The following is a 16,494-nucleotide window of genomic DNA, read 5'->3' as shown; positions in this document are numbered from 1 at the left end:
TTTTGCAATGTGGGATACCTAATTTTGGGACAAAATATTTGCATTCCACATTCAAGCATCATTGAGTTAATAATAATAATAATATTAATTGCATTGCCTTCAGAGAAAGGCACTGTCCAGGGGATGAGGTTATATTTCAGGGTTGATGCTTGTTATATATGATCAGTCTGTATTTAGCTCACTTTGAGAAGATATACAACACTGCAGATTGGGTCATGCATTCCTGTGTATTGACTCATTGTCACCAGCCTCTCTGATGCTTTATGTTTACTGTCATCACCAACTGTCGACGTAAATAGTGGCCTGTGATGCATGGTAACCATATAAACAGAACTTTGAGAGACTGACATGTCGGCCTATTGTCAAACCGCAGTCTAAGCCTAGCTCCAACCTTTGGCTTCACGCTGCCCGTCAACAAGGAGCTCAGTGTTTGTTATAATGCTATAGTGTCTCATTCAGCAGATTTACTGTACGAATGAGGGCACACTTTGTGTCACATGATCACACACGCTCCCTCTCTCATGCCATTTGTACATGCATACATGCAATTAATTGTGACAGTCCGTGTACATCCAGAGACAGCGTCTAGGCTCATGTGGCTTAGCTGTGATGAGTTCAAAGATGTCAAAGATTAAAATCAAATGTCTTCTTTGCCTGGTAGAAATGCAGGACCTGCTAATTGTAACCCCTCTGCTTTCTGACTGATTAATCATAGCTAAAAATATAATGACAAGCCCCTGTCATCAGAGGACATTTGTTGTAGTAAGGCTTAAGGGTTCAGAGTGGATCAGTGCAGAGCTTTGGTGTAAGACTGACAGTCTTAAATGCATGTAAAGTCACCATCAATGTGCGACAGCTCCATTTGAAAACAACATTTTTGTCTAACTTGTTTATTTCTCCCTCAAAGTTATCACTCAATTTACTTCTTATTTTCTTGCACGCTCTGGGCCTGCCTGTGAAAAACAATAAAGACCTTGTGGCATTTAATGGACCCAAAGCATCATATTCAGAAACCTCAGAACCTTGTGGTGTTCTGAATGAGCCTTGGATGACAAACTACACTTTGGAAAATTGCAGAGTGTTGAAAAAAGAAAAAAAATCAGTTTGCGTGAGTGTACAGGAAGTCACTCCATCATCTCCCAGATGCACTGTGTCAACAAGTTAAGGCACTAATTGATTTAAGATTGCCTAATTGTACTGTGATTAAAGAGCGGTCCTGTTCTGTTCCTTTCTTCCTTTTGATTTTGACTTTATTTATTTGGTTTTGGCGTGGACACAGCTGGGCTTAATGTGCTCTCTGTGAAGGTCTGGTGCGCTCGCGTGAGTTTATTTTTCTTCCGACGCGTCCTTTTCATTCCACGGCGAGATCTGAGAGGTGGCTGCACAGCGGGGAGTCAGCGACCGCAGCAGAGGTCCAACATTTAACAGACAGGAGGAGGCAGGGAGAGGGCAGATAAACTGAGGCGAAGTTTGACAAGCTCACATGGAGCTAGCAGGACCACATTAATGAAAGCTGCTGGATATGTTTCAGTATGAGGGACCAAAAAAATACGAAATACCTTCACAGAGACAGAGACACAAAGGCAATAATTAAAATGTAAGCATTTTGTTTTAAAACTGGATCATTGGTGCATAGTGCACCTCCATAGACAACATGAAGATAAGCCACGCTTTCACAACTAGAATGGTACCCCGCGAAGACCCAATAGTCCCTTTGAATTCAAATAAGTCTAATCCGATATCAAATGCAATAGCCCTGTATCACTTTAAATTTTAAACCACCCATTACAGCTTAACCATAATTAAGCTCATCAGATCTAGGATCAGCATTAGATTGTGTTCACTCATAGATACCAGCCACCAAAATGTTGGTGCTGTTTTTTTCTCAAGATCCATGCATAAAATGTGGAAAAATGCCTAACGATCTCACAAAGTTAAACAAAGTGAGGAACACTTCCTGGATTTGTCCCTTTATCCGGAGCAGCACCAAAAGTTAATGGGGTCTACTCTGGGCCATTATTGCTATTCCTGTCCATACTGCACAATGTGATTTGAATGTAAGAGATGTGGGACAAAATCGACATCCCCCTTTTCTTGAAAAATAATTTAAAGGGCATGTAAGGCTAAAAGGAGACATTAGCAGTCTCAGTTTGACAAATTAAAGGATAATTTTTAAAGAGTCTGGTTCCCATTCGAACACTGAACAGGTGTTTTGCTTGCTGTAATTGCTCCTCCTGTTCATATCAGCCATTAACCACTGACCTTCCTAAGGCACTACTTGTGGTTTTCCTTACTGCTTCTAGAAAGGTGCATGGAAATATGTTCACAAATGCTTGAGATAACCTGCTACTGTAAGCCCAAAGAGCACAGAAACAATCTGTTCAAAACACACAACAACCCTTGTCAAAATCCACTGATTAAGATGCAAAATTCCGCATTTACCTGTGTAGCTCTGTTTTGGTTAATGAATCACCAGTGACACAGATATTCAAAGTTGAATAAAAATAATTAAAAATGCAAATGCAGCATTTGTTTGGATCCTCACTTTTGTTTCCCTTTTCAGCAGCACCTCCCACCCTCACTCCATCCCTCTCCCTTCTTCCCTTCACCTCCCTCGTTCTGCCTCCCCCCCTTGCTCCCTATCACACCCCCCTCTGATGTGTCAAGCACATCCTCGTTTTGTCTAAACAAAAGTTTACACAAGTTTACACAAGCACAATCAAACAAAACAGAGGGGCCCCGGTTGAAACTTGCTAAATGGCCCCGTGGCCTGTGTTTATGCAGAAATGTTGGCAGAGATCAATTGGATTTGGAGATGGCTGCAATTCTTCTCTCTCTCTCTTTCCCCCTCCAGTCTGAAAATTAAATGCATCAGTCATAATAATGACATCCCTTAAACCATGAGATTTTCCTGAAACAGTGTTAGGAAGTGAAATGAAATGAAAAAAAGCCCAGAGTTAAATGAGGACATGATGACTTCTGCAGCACTAATGTAGCAGTATATGTACACATGAAGTGGAGATTTGTACTTCAGCAAATGAAAAGATGCAGTAGATTCAACAATTGGCAAGTGTTTGGCAGACGCTCGAAAGGTTGTGTACCAACACAGCTGTGCTGTCTGGTGCTACGGCAGTGTCTGTTCATCTCTGCACTGTGCACAACCAACCTTTGTTTAACCTATTTTTAAATTTGGCAAAAAAGTCCACTCGGATGGACTGATTCAATTTTGGTGGCCAAAGGTCAAATGTTCCTGTGACCACTGACCATGACGATTACGACAAAACACATTTGGCCGTAATTCAAGAATGGGTAGATTGTGATCATAGATTATAATTTTGGATTTGGTCAGATACTTAATTGGTGACCAACACAGTATCGGTATATAATAGTGCAGTATCTATATATAATAATACCTGTTGCCCACCTTGAAACTGTAGTGATTGTAGAGATCTCCTGTGCTGCTGTGTTGAGTGTGCTGTGTGAGGCATTCACGTTTTAGGATTTTTGTTTTAGCTTTCTTCAGCAACATCCATATATGAAGCATGCTAGTACACCCTCAGCTCATTGGTTTTGTTGATACTGATCTTCAGATGTTTGTCGTTGCACAATGAGATGAAGCTCTCTATCAGTCCTTTGTCCTCCTCTGTTCGGAGCTGTCCTTCACACATGTAGCACGATGCGTTCTCACTTACAGGAAATACTGCCCTTGGTTTAGGCAACTGGTGGCACCTGGGTAGAGCATGCAGAGCATGACTGTTTTTGCATTTATATAAATAGTGCATGCATTTGAACATAACCACAATATCAAGGAGTGGAAAGCATGTATGAGTGTTAAGCAGCTACATTCAACATCATCCACACTTGCTCCGTGTGAACTCACTGGGCAATGCTTACAAAAAGTCCATTTGTGAGCATTGATAGTAAAGTATTCACTCTCTCCACACACTGTTAACAAGGTTCTTAAAGGCTCCATCCACTCTGCAGAGGTTTAACAAGCTCACAAGTCACAGAAGAATTAGAATTGGATTAAAAATAGATCCTAGGCTCATAACCCATGTGCAACAAGTTTTCTTTTTAACACTAACACTTTTTACATTTGCTTTACTTATTTTTGCCATTATCTTGTAATTAATGGTGTCTATATAACTGAACATTTCAGTTTTTCTTTGGCAATAAAGACATAAAAGTCAGAATCAGTCATTTATCAAGTGCTTCTCAATGACATCTGTTTACATTCAAGTGACAGTGTCTGCATGCTGCTGACTTATTATGCAAAGGGGAAAATAAGGGGACGAAGTCCATGTAGGGAGGAGGCCATGGTGGATGGATGAGTCAACAAAATGGCTGACTTAAACATGTGAGACCAGTTCATTTTCTGATTCCAGCAGATAGTCAACACTGGTTTCTTTTCCCCATAATTTGAACAAAAACCACAATGTTCGCCTGACCCTAACTTCGTACTTACTGTAACCCAAAACACGATCTTTTCCTTAGTTCATTATGTGTTTGAACCTAACCGAACCTTAACAATAGATTTGTCACATCTAAACATTGATTTATATTCCGACTGATTTCTGATCGTTTGGGAAAGCACGGACAGATTATTTGTTTTTTTTATTCCTGTTCCTGGTGCCAATAAAATGTAAATTATTTCGCAGTTCATCTTTCTGACCTGAAAAGTAAAGCTAAGTGATTGAAGACTCCACTGTCATTATGATGGTGTCTAAGAAAATAAAATTTACAATTGTTTTTTCTTTTACACGTGTTATGCTTCTTGTTATTTGTTATTTTTTTATTTTGGTGAACTGAAATCCTGATCACATCTAATGTTCAGTCCTACAATATTATGCTACATCACATTACATCATGTCACGTCATGATCTGCCTCGAAATGTTACATCATAGTATAACATTTCTTAGCATACATGACACATGAGGTCTGTGGAGCTATCTGGAAGTTTGTTCAGAGCTGCTATGACAGATGGCACAAGACTTCGCATTTTTTGAAGTCATCTATCTCCAACAAGATGGAAGTAACGTAAGTGATGATTGAGGGTGTGATCAGTGTCGTTTGCTATTATGAGTGCTCTGCGAGTGATGGCTCTGTGGTTCATGTCTGAGAGATTGGGTGTGGAAAAGCAGATGATTTTGGAGGCAGTATGGAGGCAAATATTCTCTCAAATTCTTATGTAACTGATGCTACAGGAGCTACGCTAACCTTGAGAAGACATGCCATTTTTTGATTTCAGACGAGCAGCTGTTTCTCTTGCTGGTTGTCACACCAACCGCTGACTGGTTTACCTCCTGTGTGTTCAGCTACAAGTACATAGCTTAAAGCCTGGCATTAGGATTTGGAAAAAAATCATATGATCATGTGATTTGTGAATCTAGTTGCCTTGCAACATAGACTGTTGCAGTATGACATGGAGTCTTTGTTGGATGCCCTCTATGCATGGCAGTGATGTGTTGAAAACCTGAGTTTATTGTTTATGGTGAGTCCAAGATATTTAAAGCTGCTCACCTGTTCTGCTGTCTCACCATGGATGGTGGTGGGTTTCAGTCCAGTGTGGAGTGTGTTTGATGTGCTGGTGACCTGTTCAGCTGCAGCTAGTTCTCACTGCACTGTTTTGTGAAGTGAGAAATAGAGTTTTGAAAGGCTGTAACAGAGTTGTTGTCATTGAGTTGTGAGAGTATGGCATTGTCATCAGAGCATGTGGTGATGGATAAAAGGGTGATAGGTTTATAACCTCTCCTTTGACATTCAGAACAGGTATAAACACTTTTGCCTTCAGACATGGTCGTACAACATGTTGAATGAACCAACATTCTCTGTTAACCTCAGCTTTAAAATGGAGCTCTGTACTCCTTTTAATAGTCTCTTAATGTCATATATTGCTTATGTCCTGGCTTGATGGGAACCATTATACAAGCGTGTATAGACTCAGGTGGACATCATGTCCAGCGTGATAGAGGCCAAGTAGTACATACTTAGAGTGTGTGTTTTTGTGTTTTTGTCTTTTCTTTCTTTCTTCTCCACATATGTCTATGTTTGCGTAGCCTGTCTGCACCGCCTGCCAGGTCAACCTTAGAACCTCAGACTAAACACAATGCAAAGTCATCCTGGTCAGACACTGGGTACACACACGCACACACACTTACACACACAGGAAGCCCTGTTTGATCCCTGTTAAAGTCAGTCGAGGGTGTTACATGTTTGCAGTTCACTTCAGCCCCATCAAAATGCGCCATTGGAAATTTACTGGCCTTTCAGTGGCACAGTGGGGCCATATAAACACACTCGTGCACCAGTATGTGCACACACTCACACACACTACAGATGCTCACGTTGTCAGATCCCTGTTACCACCTAGAGCCAGGAGTTTGATTCAGCCACCTACGGTGCCAGGATCAGGCGCCTGTTGGGTCACCCTGTCTGCCCTGCGTGTGTGTGTGGTGTGTGGCCCGCACATTCCTGACTCTGGTGTCATCTCTCTCATCAGACATTTCCCAGCACATAAACCTTCACTGACACATGTTTATTTATGAAGCTTAATTAGCTGCTATTTCACCGTGCTGCCATGGCTGACCTTATCTCTCTCATTCTCCTTTCATTCTCTCTCTCTCTCTCTCTCTCTCTCTCTCTCTCTCTCTCTCTCTCTCTCTCTCTCTATCCCAACAGATGTAGATGAGTGCCTGGACAACAACGGTGGATGCCAGCAAGTGTGTGTCAACACCATGGGGAGCTACGAGTGTCAGTGCACAGAGGGTTTCTTCCTCAGTGACAACCAGCATACCTGCATCCATCGCTCTGATGGTAAGACTGGAACAGAGGGAGTGTCTGTTGTTTTCCTCCTGTTCCTGAAAATGAATCCCTTGAATGAAGCAAGGAGAACATATTGAGCTTTATGTCATGTTTCTATAAAGCTACTTGATGCTTGTTGCTCAGTATTTAACAGAATACAGGGATAACATTGTCTAAAGTGTTTTAGGTTTTGGGGTAAAAGAATCATTTTGCTAGAATGACATGAGGCTGTGACATTATAGATGGAGTGAATTCATGCTGATTTGCTCTTGTTGTTACAAAATGAAAGGAAGTGGTGTTTGTCCCACTGTCAATGACATGCTAATGCAGAGGTCTTGTCTTATTGTATTGAAAGAATTGATTGTTGAATGCACTTTTTTAAGGCTTGTCTTTCTGTGAATAAGATCTTATAGGCATGGATGAATTAAGTGTCAGGTTCTGTTTGTTTGTTGGTTGTTTGTTTGTTATTTGTCAGCAGGATTACACAAAAACTACTGAACGGATTTCCACAAAAGGATGGGTCTTGGTCCAGAATAGACCCCATTAACCTTTGGTGTGGATTTGAATGTAGGGAGAGATCCCCAAGTGTTTTCTCATTTTCTTTAATATTGTGAGATAGGGCATTTTTCAACAGTTCATATATTTGTTGGGGAATAATGCATGGATCTTGATGGAAAAAGTCAGGTGTATTTAGGTTGCTTGTATCTATGAGTGAGTACAGAAGGGGACTGACCTTGGTTGACTCTAGTGAGTGCCATTCTAGTTGTGAGCATATAATCATTCATTTAGCAGTCTGTCACCTTTGTGGGCTTTAATTCTTTATTGGCCTGAAACATCTCTTCAGTAACGGTTTGTGTTTTTCCTCACTTTATAAGTGAGTGACATATATATCAGTCAGTTTGAGCAAGATTACAATCCTGGAAAATGTCTAATGGCTTAATCACTCACATGGTGTCCTGGCAGTTAAAGCAACTACAAGGAACTTTGATTTATTGTTGATTATGGCAGCAATTGTGTACAAAAGTGGTATTAGCATCACCACGGCGTGGCTCATGATCTTGATCAGATTACCACAAGCATTCATTTGGGAAGTGAGTGAAAGAAAGATGCAACCTATTTTAAATAATATTTTTCTTTTTTACAGCTGTTTGCAGGATGCATAGTGATGACGTAATATATCTATTTGCAGCCACGTAACATTAATAACAGTAATATGACAATGGTGAAATAAAGTAAACTTTGTTCATACACATAGGTTACATGTAATACAACAGATTCAGTTACTTAATAGTATAGTAATTTTATGGAGCTAAATCTAAAGTTATCAATATTCCTTAGTAATGTTCCAATAATAAGCAAGATATAGCATAGTAGCAAGGCCAACATAACATTTTACATAATAGAACAGTTGTTCTGCTGCCATCTGGCAATACAAAAGTATCCCCTGCTGTACCACCAGACTACAGAGCAGCTTCTTTTCCTCCTCAATTCATCCTCAACAGTCCAGCATAAAAAATATATACATTTTTTTAAAGTTGTTATTTTGCGAGGTTTTCGACTTAGTGACAGGCATTAAGAACAACTATGTAGAAATCCTCTTGGTGAATGTCATGTTTGCTTACTTAGGTCATATAAATGCATTAAATTGAGACTGTTTCATGACCGGCTTAAAACTCACTTTCATCATATTCATCATATTCATATTTTCATCCCTGCTCTTTGCTGTTGACCTAAAAAGTCAGATGTCCTATGAACATGATCCCTGTCTGGATCACAAGGAGGCTTGGGACTTGAGAGCACTGACATCACTCATCTTGCTTGGTCTGTTGCCCTCCACTCCCACCACTCTCACAGAGGCAGTGACAGACACTGGGTGTGATATGTGACTTGTGACATGCATGTTTGACATCCATTTCATCCTGCTTGGATTTCTTAAAAATGTTCGACCCCCACTCCCTTGGCATCTCTGACCCATTTAATTTATGGGCTCAAGCAGTGGCGGTGAGGGGTGCTGAAGGAGCAGTGATCCTGAGGTGAGGAGGGGTTTTCTCCTCACCTCAAAGTACAATACTCACAGGCATGTAGCTTTGAATGGGGACAGTGTGGAAGTCAAGTTCAAAGACCGATTAGAGGACAGTCATGTGTCATCTTTGTAATGACACAAAAGTGAGACTCTGGAGGAATGTTATGAGGGGGAGACGAGAGAGATCAAATACTGTAGAGGAAGAGGTGCCAACAGAGTGACCTCTCCTTTATCCTCTCCCTCCTTACCCCGACTGCTCACTCTGCTGGTGTTTCCAGTGTGAAGGCGTGTTAGGAGCCAGTGTCAGGATGTTAGAGGATCCTCTGTGGAGACGTTCAGAGAAAGAGGTGAAAGAGATGCAGAAATAGAAGTGTGTTTGCACACTGGAAACCCCATAAACCAGCATGTGAATACATCTCCCTTTCCCTCCCTCTCTGCTTCTTCTTTCAAAACTATTTCTGAAAGCTTTGGGACAGCTCACAAGGGGGGAAACAAATTAAGGGGACAGCCATTGAGAGTTGTTTTTACTTTTTATGGTGGATTAGCAATGTTTTGCCACCAAATGAGTCCACAAAGTCCCACATATATAAAGGTAAATGGGAAATCATGTAACTGAAATACTGACTCCATAAGTTGCCTCTTTAAACTGTTAAGAAACGTTCATTTAAACTTCTTATGCTTTGAAAGGGCTAAAGGTATAGTTAAGAATACTTTTAAGTAAATCAAAGTAAAATCTGACTTCTTCTGTCTTCCCCTCTTCTGCCCCTATATATTTTCTACATCAAAGCAGTGACTGTGTTCACATGGGTAACTCCTGCTCCTGTCAGAGGGATGTTCACAGTAAACAAGCAGTGAAGATGCTTGTGGTATATTCCTGTTGCCCTGCTCTGGCAGGCTGTTCTGAGCTTTTAACCACCACCACGCAGCCCTCCACCCATCCAAAGATCCTCAATCACACACTTGTCTCCTGCACAGGAATAGCAGCAGCATCCTGCTTCCCCACAGGAATCTCCTTGCACAGTTTCTTTTCCATCTTCCTATGGCTGGCAGCTCTCCCTTCTTCATCTTGTCTCTTCTTCACTTCACTTTCTTTATATCATTGGCTCGGAACTCTGTCTTCTTTCTTCTCTCTCTCTCTCTCTCTCTCTCTCTCTCTCTCTCTCTCAGGTTTGCTGTGTCCACATTAAACCAGATTAAGACCTCTCAAACTTCAACACAGCTGTTAAAAGACAGTGGATCAATCTGACAAAATACAAAGAGACACATTTCATCACACATTTTATATCATTATTATTTTAACTATCCAGAGTATACTGTAGATGTGAATTCAGAGGAGTTTTGCTCATGTCTGGTGTAGCATGTCAGCCCCAAGTACTACTGTTCTTGAGGTACTTATATTGTACCGTAGTAAACTTCACTACATGTCAGACACTACGTGTTTACGAGTTACTTTTCAAAGTAATTCATTTTACAAAAAAAACATGATAAGCGTATAAATCAGTGGCTTCCAATATTTTTGGCTTGTGATCTCTTATAAAGAAAACTGTATCTAGTTGGACTATTTGTCACTTTCTGACCTGAGATTGGGAACCACTGGACTAAACTGGACTGAATTTCATTACATGACTTGCATCAAAACTAATGATAATGATTGCTTTCTTGATCATGATGAGACTTAGTGATATTTAAATGGTAAATGGTCAGCAGATTTTGGACTTAGATTCATATTTATCATACAGCCATATATATCTTTATGCAAATAGCTCATAATTTCACGTAAGGGCAGGTTATACACTAATGTGGCAATGTGTTTATGAGAGTATGTATGAGAGAGTGAGGAGTGTGTGTACTGTGTGTGTACAGTATATCAATGGACATTGCAGGTCTTCTCCAGTTGGTAAAACTTGCCGCCAAATTCCTGTCTTGTCTGTTTCCACTGTAGGTGACCTCATCATGTTGATCCCCAACCACCTGTAGAGAGCTCATTATGACAGAGCTTTGTGCTTGTATGAGATAATGTGTATCCTGCTGAAGACATTAGGCCAGAAATATAGAAATGTTGTCCACTGTTGATCTCACCTTGACATGCCATGTTTGCCATAACTGCAACTGCAGGGAGTTCAGGGCTACAACGAATTCCTTGAATTAAAGCTCAGTAGATACAAATGATTACACACATGACTGTCTTGTGTGTTTGTGTGGGGCAGTGTGTGCGTGTGAGAGTGAGAAGGAGAGACAGTTTGTGTTAGATTGTTACTTTGCATATGGTAAGTGTCAGCTCACCGCTCATTTCTTTCTCCTTGACACTCGCCTGGGGGATAATAAAGCCTAGCAACAATTGTTTGTTCCATTATGGTGTGTTTCCACTCTGTTGTGCTTCACAGCTTTGTCTGAAACACATCCAGGCGAGAACCAAGACCTTGGCCCACAAGTTCCCAACCTCAAGTAGGGAAACAGCCCTCTGAGCAAATGTTGCTGATCTGTCATGATGTGGGAGAGCTATGAGCACTTAAGTCAGGTATGGCTCACAGGCCCAATTGTGACATGCATGCAGAATGCAGAAGCTCATTTCCATTTTGGGGAAATTTGAGAATCTCTAAAATGAAGGATCTGGCTTGTCATTGAAAGTCTTGGGTTACCTGCTACCCTCTGAAATTAGACAAACATTTGGGCCGAGTTCATGCCAGCAATAATTTTGGTGTCTGTATTATTGAGTAAAAACAGTGAATGCCTCATTTAATGCAATTGATGCCTCCAAGTTGACCAGGTCTGTATCTATGTAAGATTTATTAATTGTGCCTTTCGGACAATGTAGCCCCAAGCCAAAACCAAGTGAACACAATACGCTTGTAAATTCTTCTCTGAGCTCAACACCAAAATTCCTGGCAAAGTTGAAATTGGCAGTAAGTTGGGAATTTTAAACACCATCTCCAGTGGAAGCCATGCCTGGCGCTCCAAGAGAATGTTTGGTCACAGGACTTTCTGTGAACTGTGGAACACAATGACTGGACAATTCTTAATAATGGACCATGAACAAGAAAAACAAACCATTGTGATGAGAAAACAACTGAGAAAGAATCCATAATGTCCCTGACTGTCAGTTTTGTTTGATTTCCAAGTTCCATCTATTAGATGCCCTCCTCCTTGAGTTTTTCCTGGTGGCTGATCAGCCCAGTGGGTATGAGTGTAGAGCGGGTGGGGAAACAGAGGCTGTGGGTGATTTATGGGCCAAGTCGGCGGAGATGAAAAAGGCCTGTCGGCAGCTCCTGGGAGGCTATATATAATGATAGGGATTACAATTAACAGGAGGCTGATGCATGGTGCTCCAACATGCAGGGTACTTAAAAGGCACTTCTGGATAGCGTAGCAGCTGGTAATGTGAACTGCATAAAATGAAAACTTTAAGGTGCAGATATAAATTATTTTTACTATTTTGAGTCCTGTGTAGAATTTTTTATTCAAATAATTTTCGTTTATAAAGTGCTGGAAAATTGTATTAGTATTCGTAGTAAAGTATTCATTACATCTTTACATACTGCTTATGAATGCTAAATGGGGTGATATGAAGTGTTGCCATTATTTGAAATAATGACAGTTCACAAAGATATACAGTGTGCTATGTGTTGAGAGAGAGGGGAAGGCAAAGAGAGCAATGGATTGTGGGAGCAGGGGATGGGGGAGTTGTGCGTGTTTGGGGAGAGAAAGAGAAAAATAAACAGAGAGACAAACATAGTGGAGTGGACCAATGCACAAGTTTATTTGGAGTTGAGAGGAGAGGAAGCAGGCTGAGGCTGCTTACACACACACACACACACACACACACACACACACACACACACACACACACACACACGCACACACACACACACACACACACACACCTACAGACACACACCTACAGACACAGATGTATAGACATGTATACATGCACAACTACTCACACCCACCACACACACACACACACACACACACACACACATACACCGACATGCACATACTCTTCATGAAGGAGGAATTCTCACTTTAAACAAACCAAAGCAGGAAATTGGTAGTACAGGGAGCTTTTAAATGACAGCCCAGAGGCACATGGGAACTCTAAGTACAGGGAACTCTGTCTACCTGGCTGTTATCATCATCACTTACAAACCTCATCAAAAGCTAGAAACACTTCACCTACACCTAAACACTTACAACTCTATGCGTCTGTCAGATACTGTAAATGCTCACCAGGTCTAATTTAAAAAACCTTAATGTGTGTAAAAACATGTCATTAGGTAAAGCGCTCTGTTTTAATCTTTTATATTCTAGTTTATTACAAGGTCCTACAGGTCATAGTTTTGACCACCAAATGGGGGTTAAAGTCAGGAGTTTGACTTTTAGATACAGTACCTAACATGTCTGCATTAAAATGTCTAGACCTTTGTTATATTTTTTATTGAGTTGTGTACTTACATCGTCCTAAATGTTTTCCAACAATGTTCAAACCCAGATAAGTACATAATTTAGTTCAAGGTAATGGTACATTTCATTTGGTTGCCCATTGCCAAAACTCCAGGAGAGAGTCAGAGTGAGGAAGAAAGTCTGCAAACAAGACTAAACATAACGTGAATACAACTTTATTCCATTACCTTGTTCTTGAACATTTCTGCCTTTGTCATCAGATAAATTTTCATCAGTGAGGCTGGTTGTTTAACGATGAAGATAGCAAATCCCTTGATCCCAATCTACTTATGTCTTTTGTTTTGTTTTGACTGAGAGACCCCTGGTGGCAGAAATACTGTGTGTTCAATGAGAAAGACAACACATTTTGGTGGTGAGATGATCTTTCCTTACATGCAGCTAAATAGAAATGGGAAGATTCAATTACTGTAGATTTAATTAAAAAAAAAAACAGGAGCCTTTTTGCTTTTGCTAGAACAAAAAGTGCAGTTTTTTGTTTAGAAAGGAGGATAATCAGTTTTGTTGAATGACATTTGAATCGTTGACGTACATTGGACCATGCAAAAGTGATTGCACTTGAACACACCACAAAGACTGCAGACAATGGCCAACTAGCTCATAAGTTCTGCGCCTACGTGAGAGAAAATACCTCTCCAAACTACCAAGTGGCCGTAGTCTCTATTCGACATTGAGAAAGGGAAACCAGAAGACTCAAGACTGTGATATACAAAACATTGGTATGATAAAGCAGCATGTTTGACACAACTCCCTCCAATATGGCCACTTCTAAACAAGAGTATGTCTGATAAAGACATACCTTGCCTTAAGACTTTTATGTAAATATAATGCAGACTTTACATGCAGTAAATGAGCTATTCTGGAAGCTGATATTATATTTAATGTTTGTCCCGTCCACAATCTAAGAAGGAAGTGGCCTCTCGAAGTGTACCCTCCAAAGGTCCTGGTGTGTGCAGGTGAAATCCTGGTGCTTGTGTGTGTTTTTGGTGTGAGCTACATGAGTAGTTGTTGTTGTGTGTTAGTGTGTCAGACCCTGCCAAGGATCTGTGTGGATTCTGCGTGAAGCCTTTTTTTGGCTGAGGCCTTGGTGTGAACTTTCCTTGAAACATCGACAGTCCGTTAGAAACCCATCATACACACATATATACACGCTGGTTCAACAGAGCATGGTAGGGACGCTGAAAGTGACTCATGTTTCCCTTCCTTCAATTTATAAATGCTTTGTTTAAATATTATTCCAGTGTGTGAGTTTAACTTTGAAAACAAGCTCTAATAACCTAGCAATCTCTCTCTTTCTCTCTCTCTTTGTGGTAAATATGAGTTATTTACCTGTGAGCGAAAGGTGGAATCCATGTTTTTATTCTCAGTTCAACTCTTTTACCCACTTGAAGCTGCCTCCGCTATATTTTTAGGCCAGAGTTTGTCTTTGGTCAGTGGAAATGTTTAATACGAGGGCGTGGAGCTGACCTGGTGTATAGCTGCTGCTCAGTAGCAAACACCACAGGAAACATGGAGAGTGGAATTAAAACACACACACACACACACACACACACACACACACACACACACACACACACACACACACATACATATAAAGTAAACGTCCTCCAGTCCCATCATTTCCCAGCCTTTTACAGGAAACTGACATCTGCCTCAGCCGGAACCGGTCTGACACACACACTCACACACGCTTTGTAGTCATACTATTTCAGTTAACAAGGGCTGTGTGAATCAAACAGTTCCCCGAAAGTTTTTCCTCTCTTCAACGTTAGCAGCTGGTCTCTGTTAACATAACACACTGAACTCTGGTTCGCCTGCTATCTGGCCTCCATGTACAAGTTGCTGCTTTGACGCTGTAGCTATTGCTCAGAGGACAACATTTTTCCTCCCTGATACCGATTCCGATACCTGGGCTTTGGGTATTGGCCGATACCAAGTACCAATCCGATACCAGTGCATGTTAAAAAGTTGTTGTTGTTTTCTTTAACAGCTGTATATAGTGATATGATTGATAGCAATCATATTACATCCATACAAAGTTAGTAGTTGTATGAATGTGATATGATTGCTATCACTGTTGTATGGTCTGGCTCAGTTAAAACCTTGCAGAAAATGATTACAATACAACATTCTTTTATTATCTATTTTGACAGTCAGTCATAAAAGAGCAAATAAAGAAATCTAGGAATAAATAACAATTCCTTTAAAAACTGTTACAGTGCAGCCGTTTTTTAAATAAAACAGTTTAAAACAGTAGTGCAACATCAACTTAAATAAATCTAGGAATAAATAATTCCCTTAAATGTACTCAGGGAACTTGTTTGCATGCAGCACCGCACTTTGAAGGGCAAATGTTGATGGTGATACTGTGTCCACCCAATGTGCAGATTCAGCAAAGAAATGGGGCACATGTTGGAGGTCCAAATATCAGTAGTAAAGCTGATCGCCTGCTGCTCGCCTACATGACATGTGTTCCCTCACTGTCTCATAAAGTTTGGGGAGAGCAGTTTCGTCATGCTCTTTCGCGTGATGCGTCTTCAAATGCTTTATAAAGTTGCTAGTGTTAAAATTGGCGACACAGTCAAATAGCTGTCATGTTGCTAGCTCCGTCTGACTGAGGCGAAATCAACTTCTTCTTCACTGCTCTAAAAACAGTAGTTGCCAGGGGCAACACAGTGCAACATGTGTTGGCTTTTAGAGCAGCGACGAAGTATCGATTTCCAGTGTGTAATGTTAAGTAGAGCTAATGGAGATAACTGGGAAGTAGCAGGGTTTCGTTTCTAAATTACGTGGTATCGGATTGGTGCATAGACTCATGTACTCACCGATACCGATACCTGCATTTTTCGGCATTATCTGTGGCATTTCCGATAGTGACATCGGAATCAGAACAACTGCAGACACAGGTACTCACGCTGCTTGTGTATTGAAAGAGCCATACCTGGTGTTCACAGGTTATAGCTTATTAACTACAAATTTAAGTATACTGTACATGACTGCTGACCTTTTTCAAAAGTGTGCCATCGTGGTCCCTAACTTCCAGCCATTAGTTCCAGTTATTTCAGTACAATGTGAAAATCAACTTGTAGAATCTTGAAACCTGCTTGAGATGGCCAATCCATCACAGGTTTTGTTTAATCTTTTGTGAAAGTTATTTTTATAGAATTTTTATAGTTATTTTACAGAAAATTAGGGCTGAATACCAAGAAAT

General features: G+C 40.6%; 1 protein-coding gene across 2 annotated transcripts in view; it reads left to right on the top strand.

Moving 5' to 3' along the window:
- scube1 (signal peptide, CUB domain, EGF-like 1) overlaps positions 1-16,494 on the top strand; it is a 125,227-nt gene that overhangs the window by 34,180 nt on the left and 74,553 nt on the right. For both annotated transcript variants that reach the window (XM_073480516.1, XM_073480515.1), the window contains exon 4: positions 6,680-6,814. In XM_073480516.1, the coding sequence (XP_073336617.1) occupies positions 6,680-6,814 (135 nt within the window). The remainder of the gene's footprint in view (positions 1-6,679; positions 6,815-16,494) is intronic.

Source organism: Pagrus major, chromosome 14, assembly GCF_040436345.1.
Source record: "Pagrus major chromosome 14, Pma_NU_1.0".
In the NCBI taxonomy this organism is placed as follows: domain Eukaryota; kingdom Metazoa; phylum Chordata; class Actinopteri; order Spariformes; family Sparidae; genus Pagrus; species Pagrus major.
Note: the sequence above shows the minus strand (reverse complement) of the source record. Positions and strands in the feature narration are given on the sequence as shown.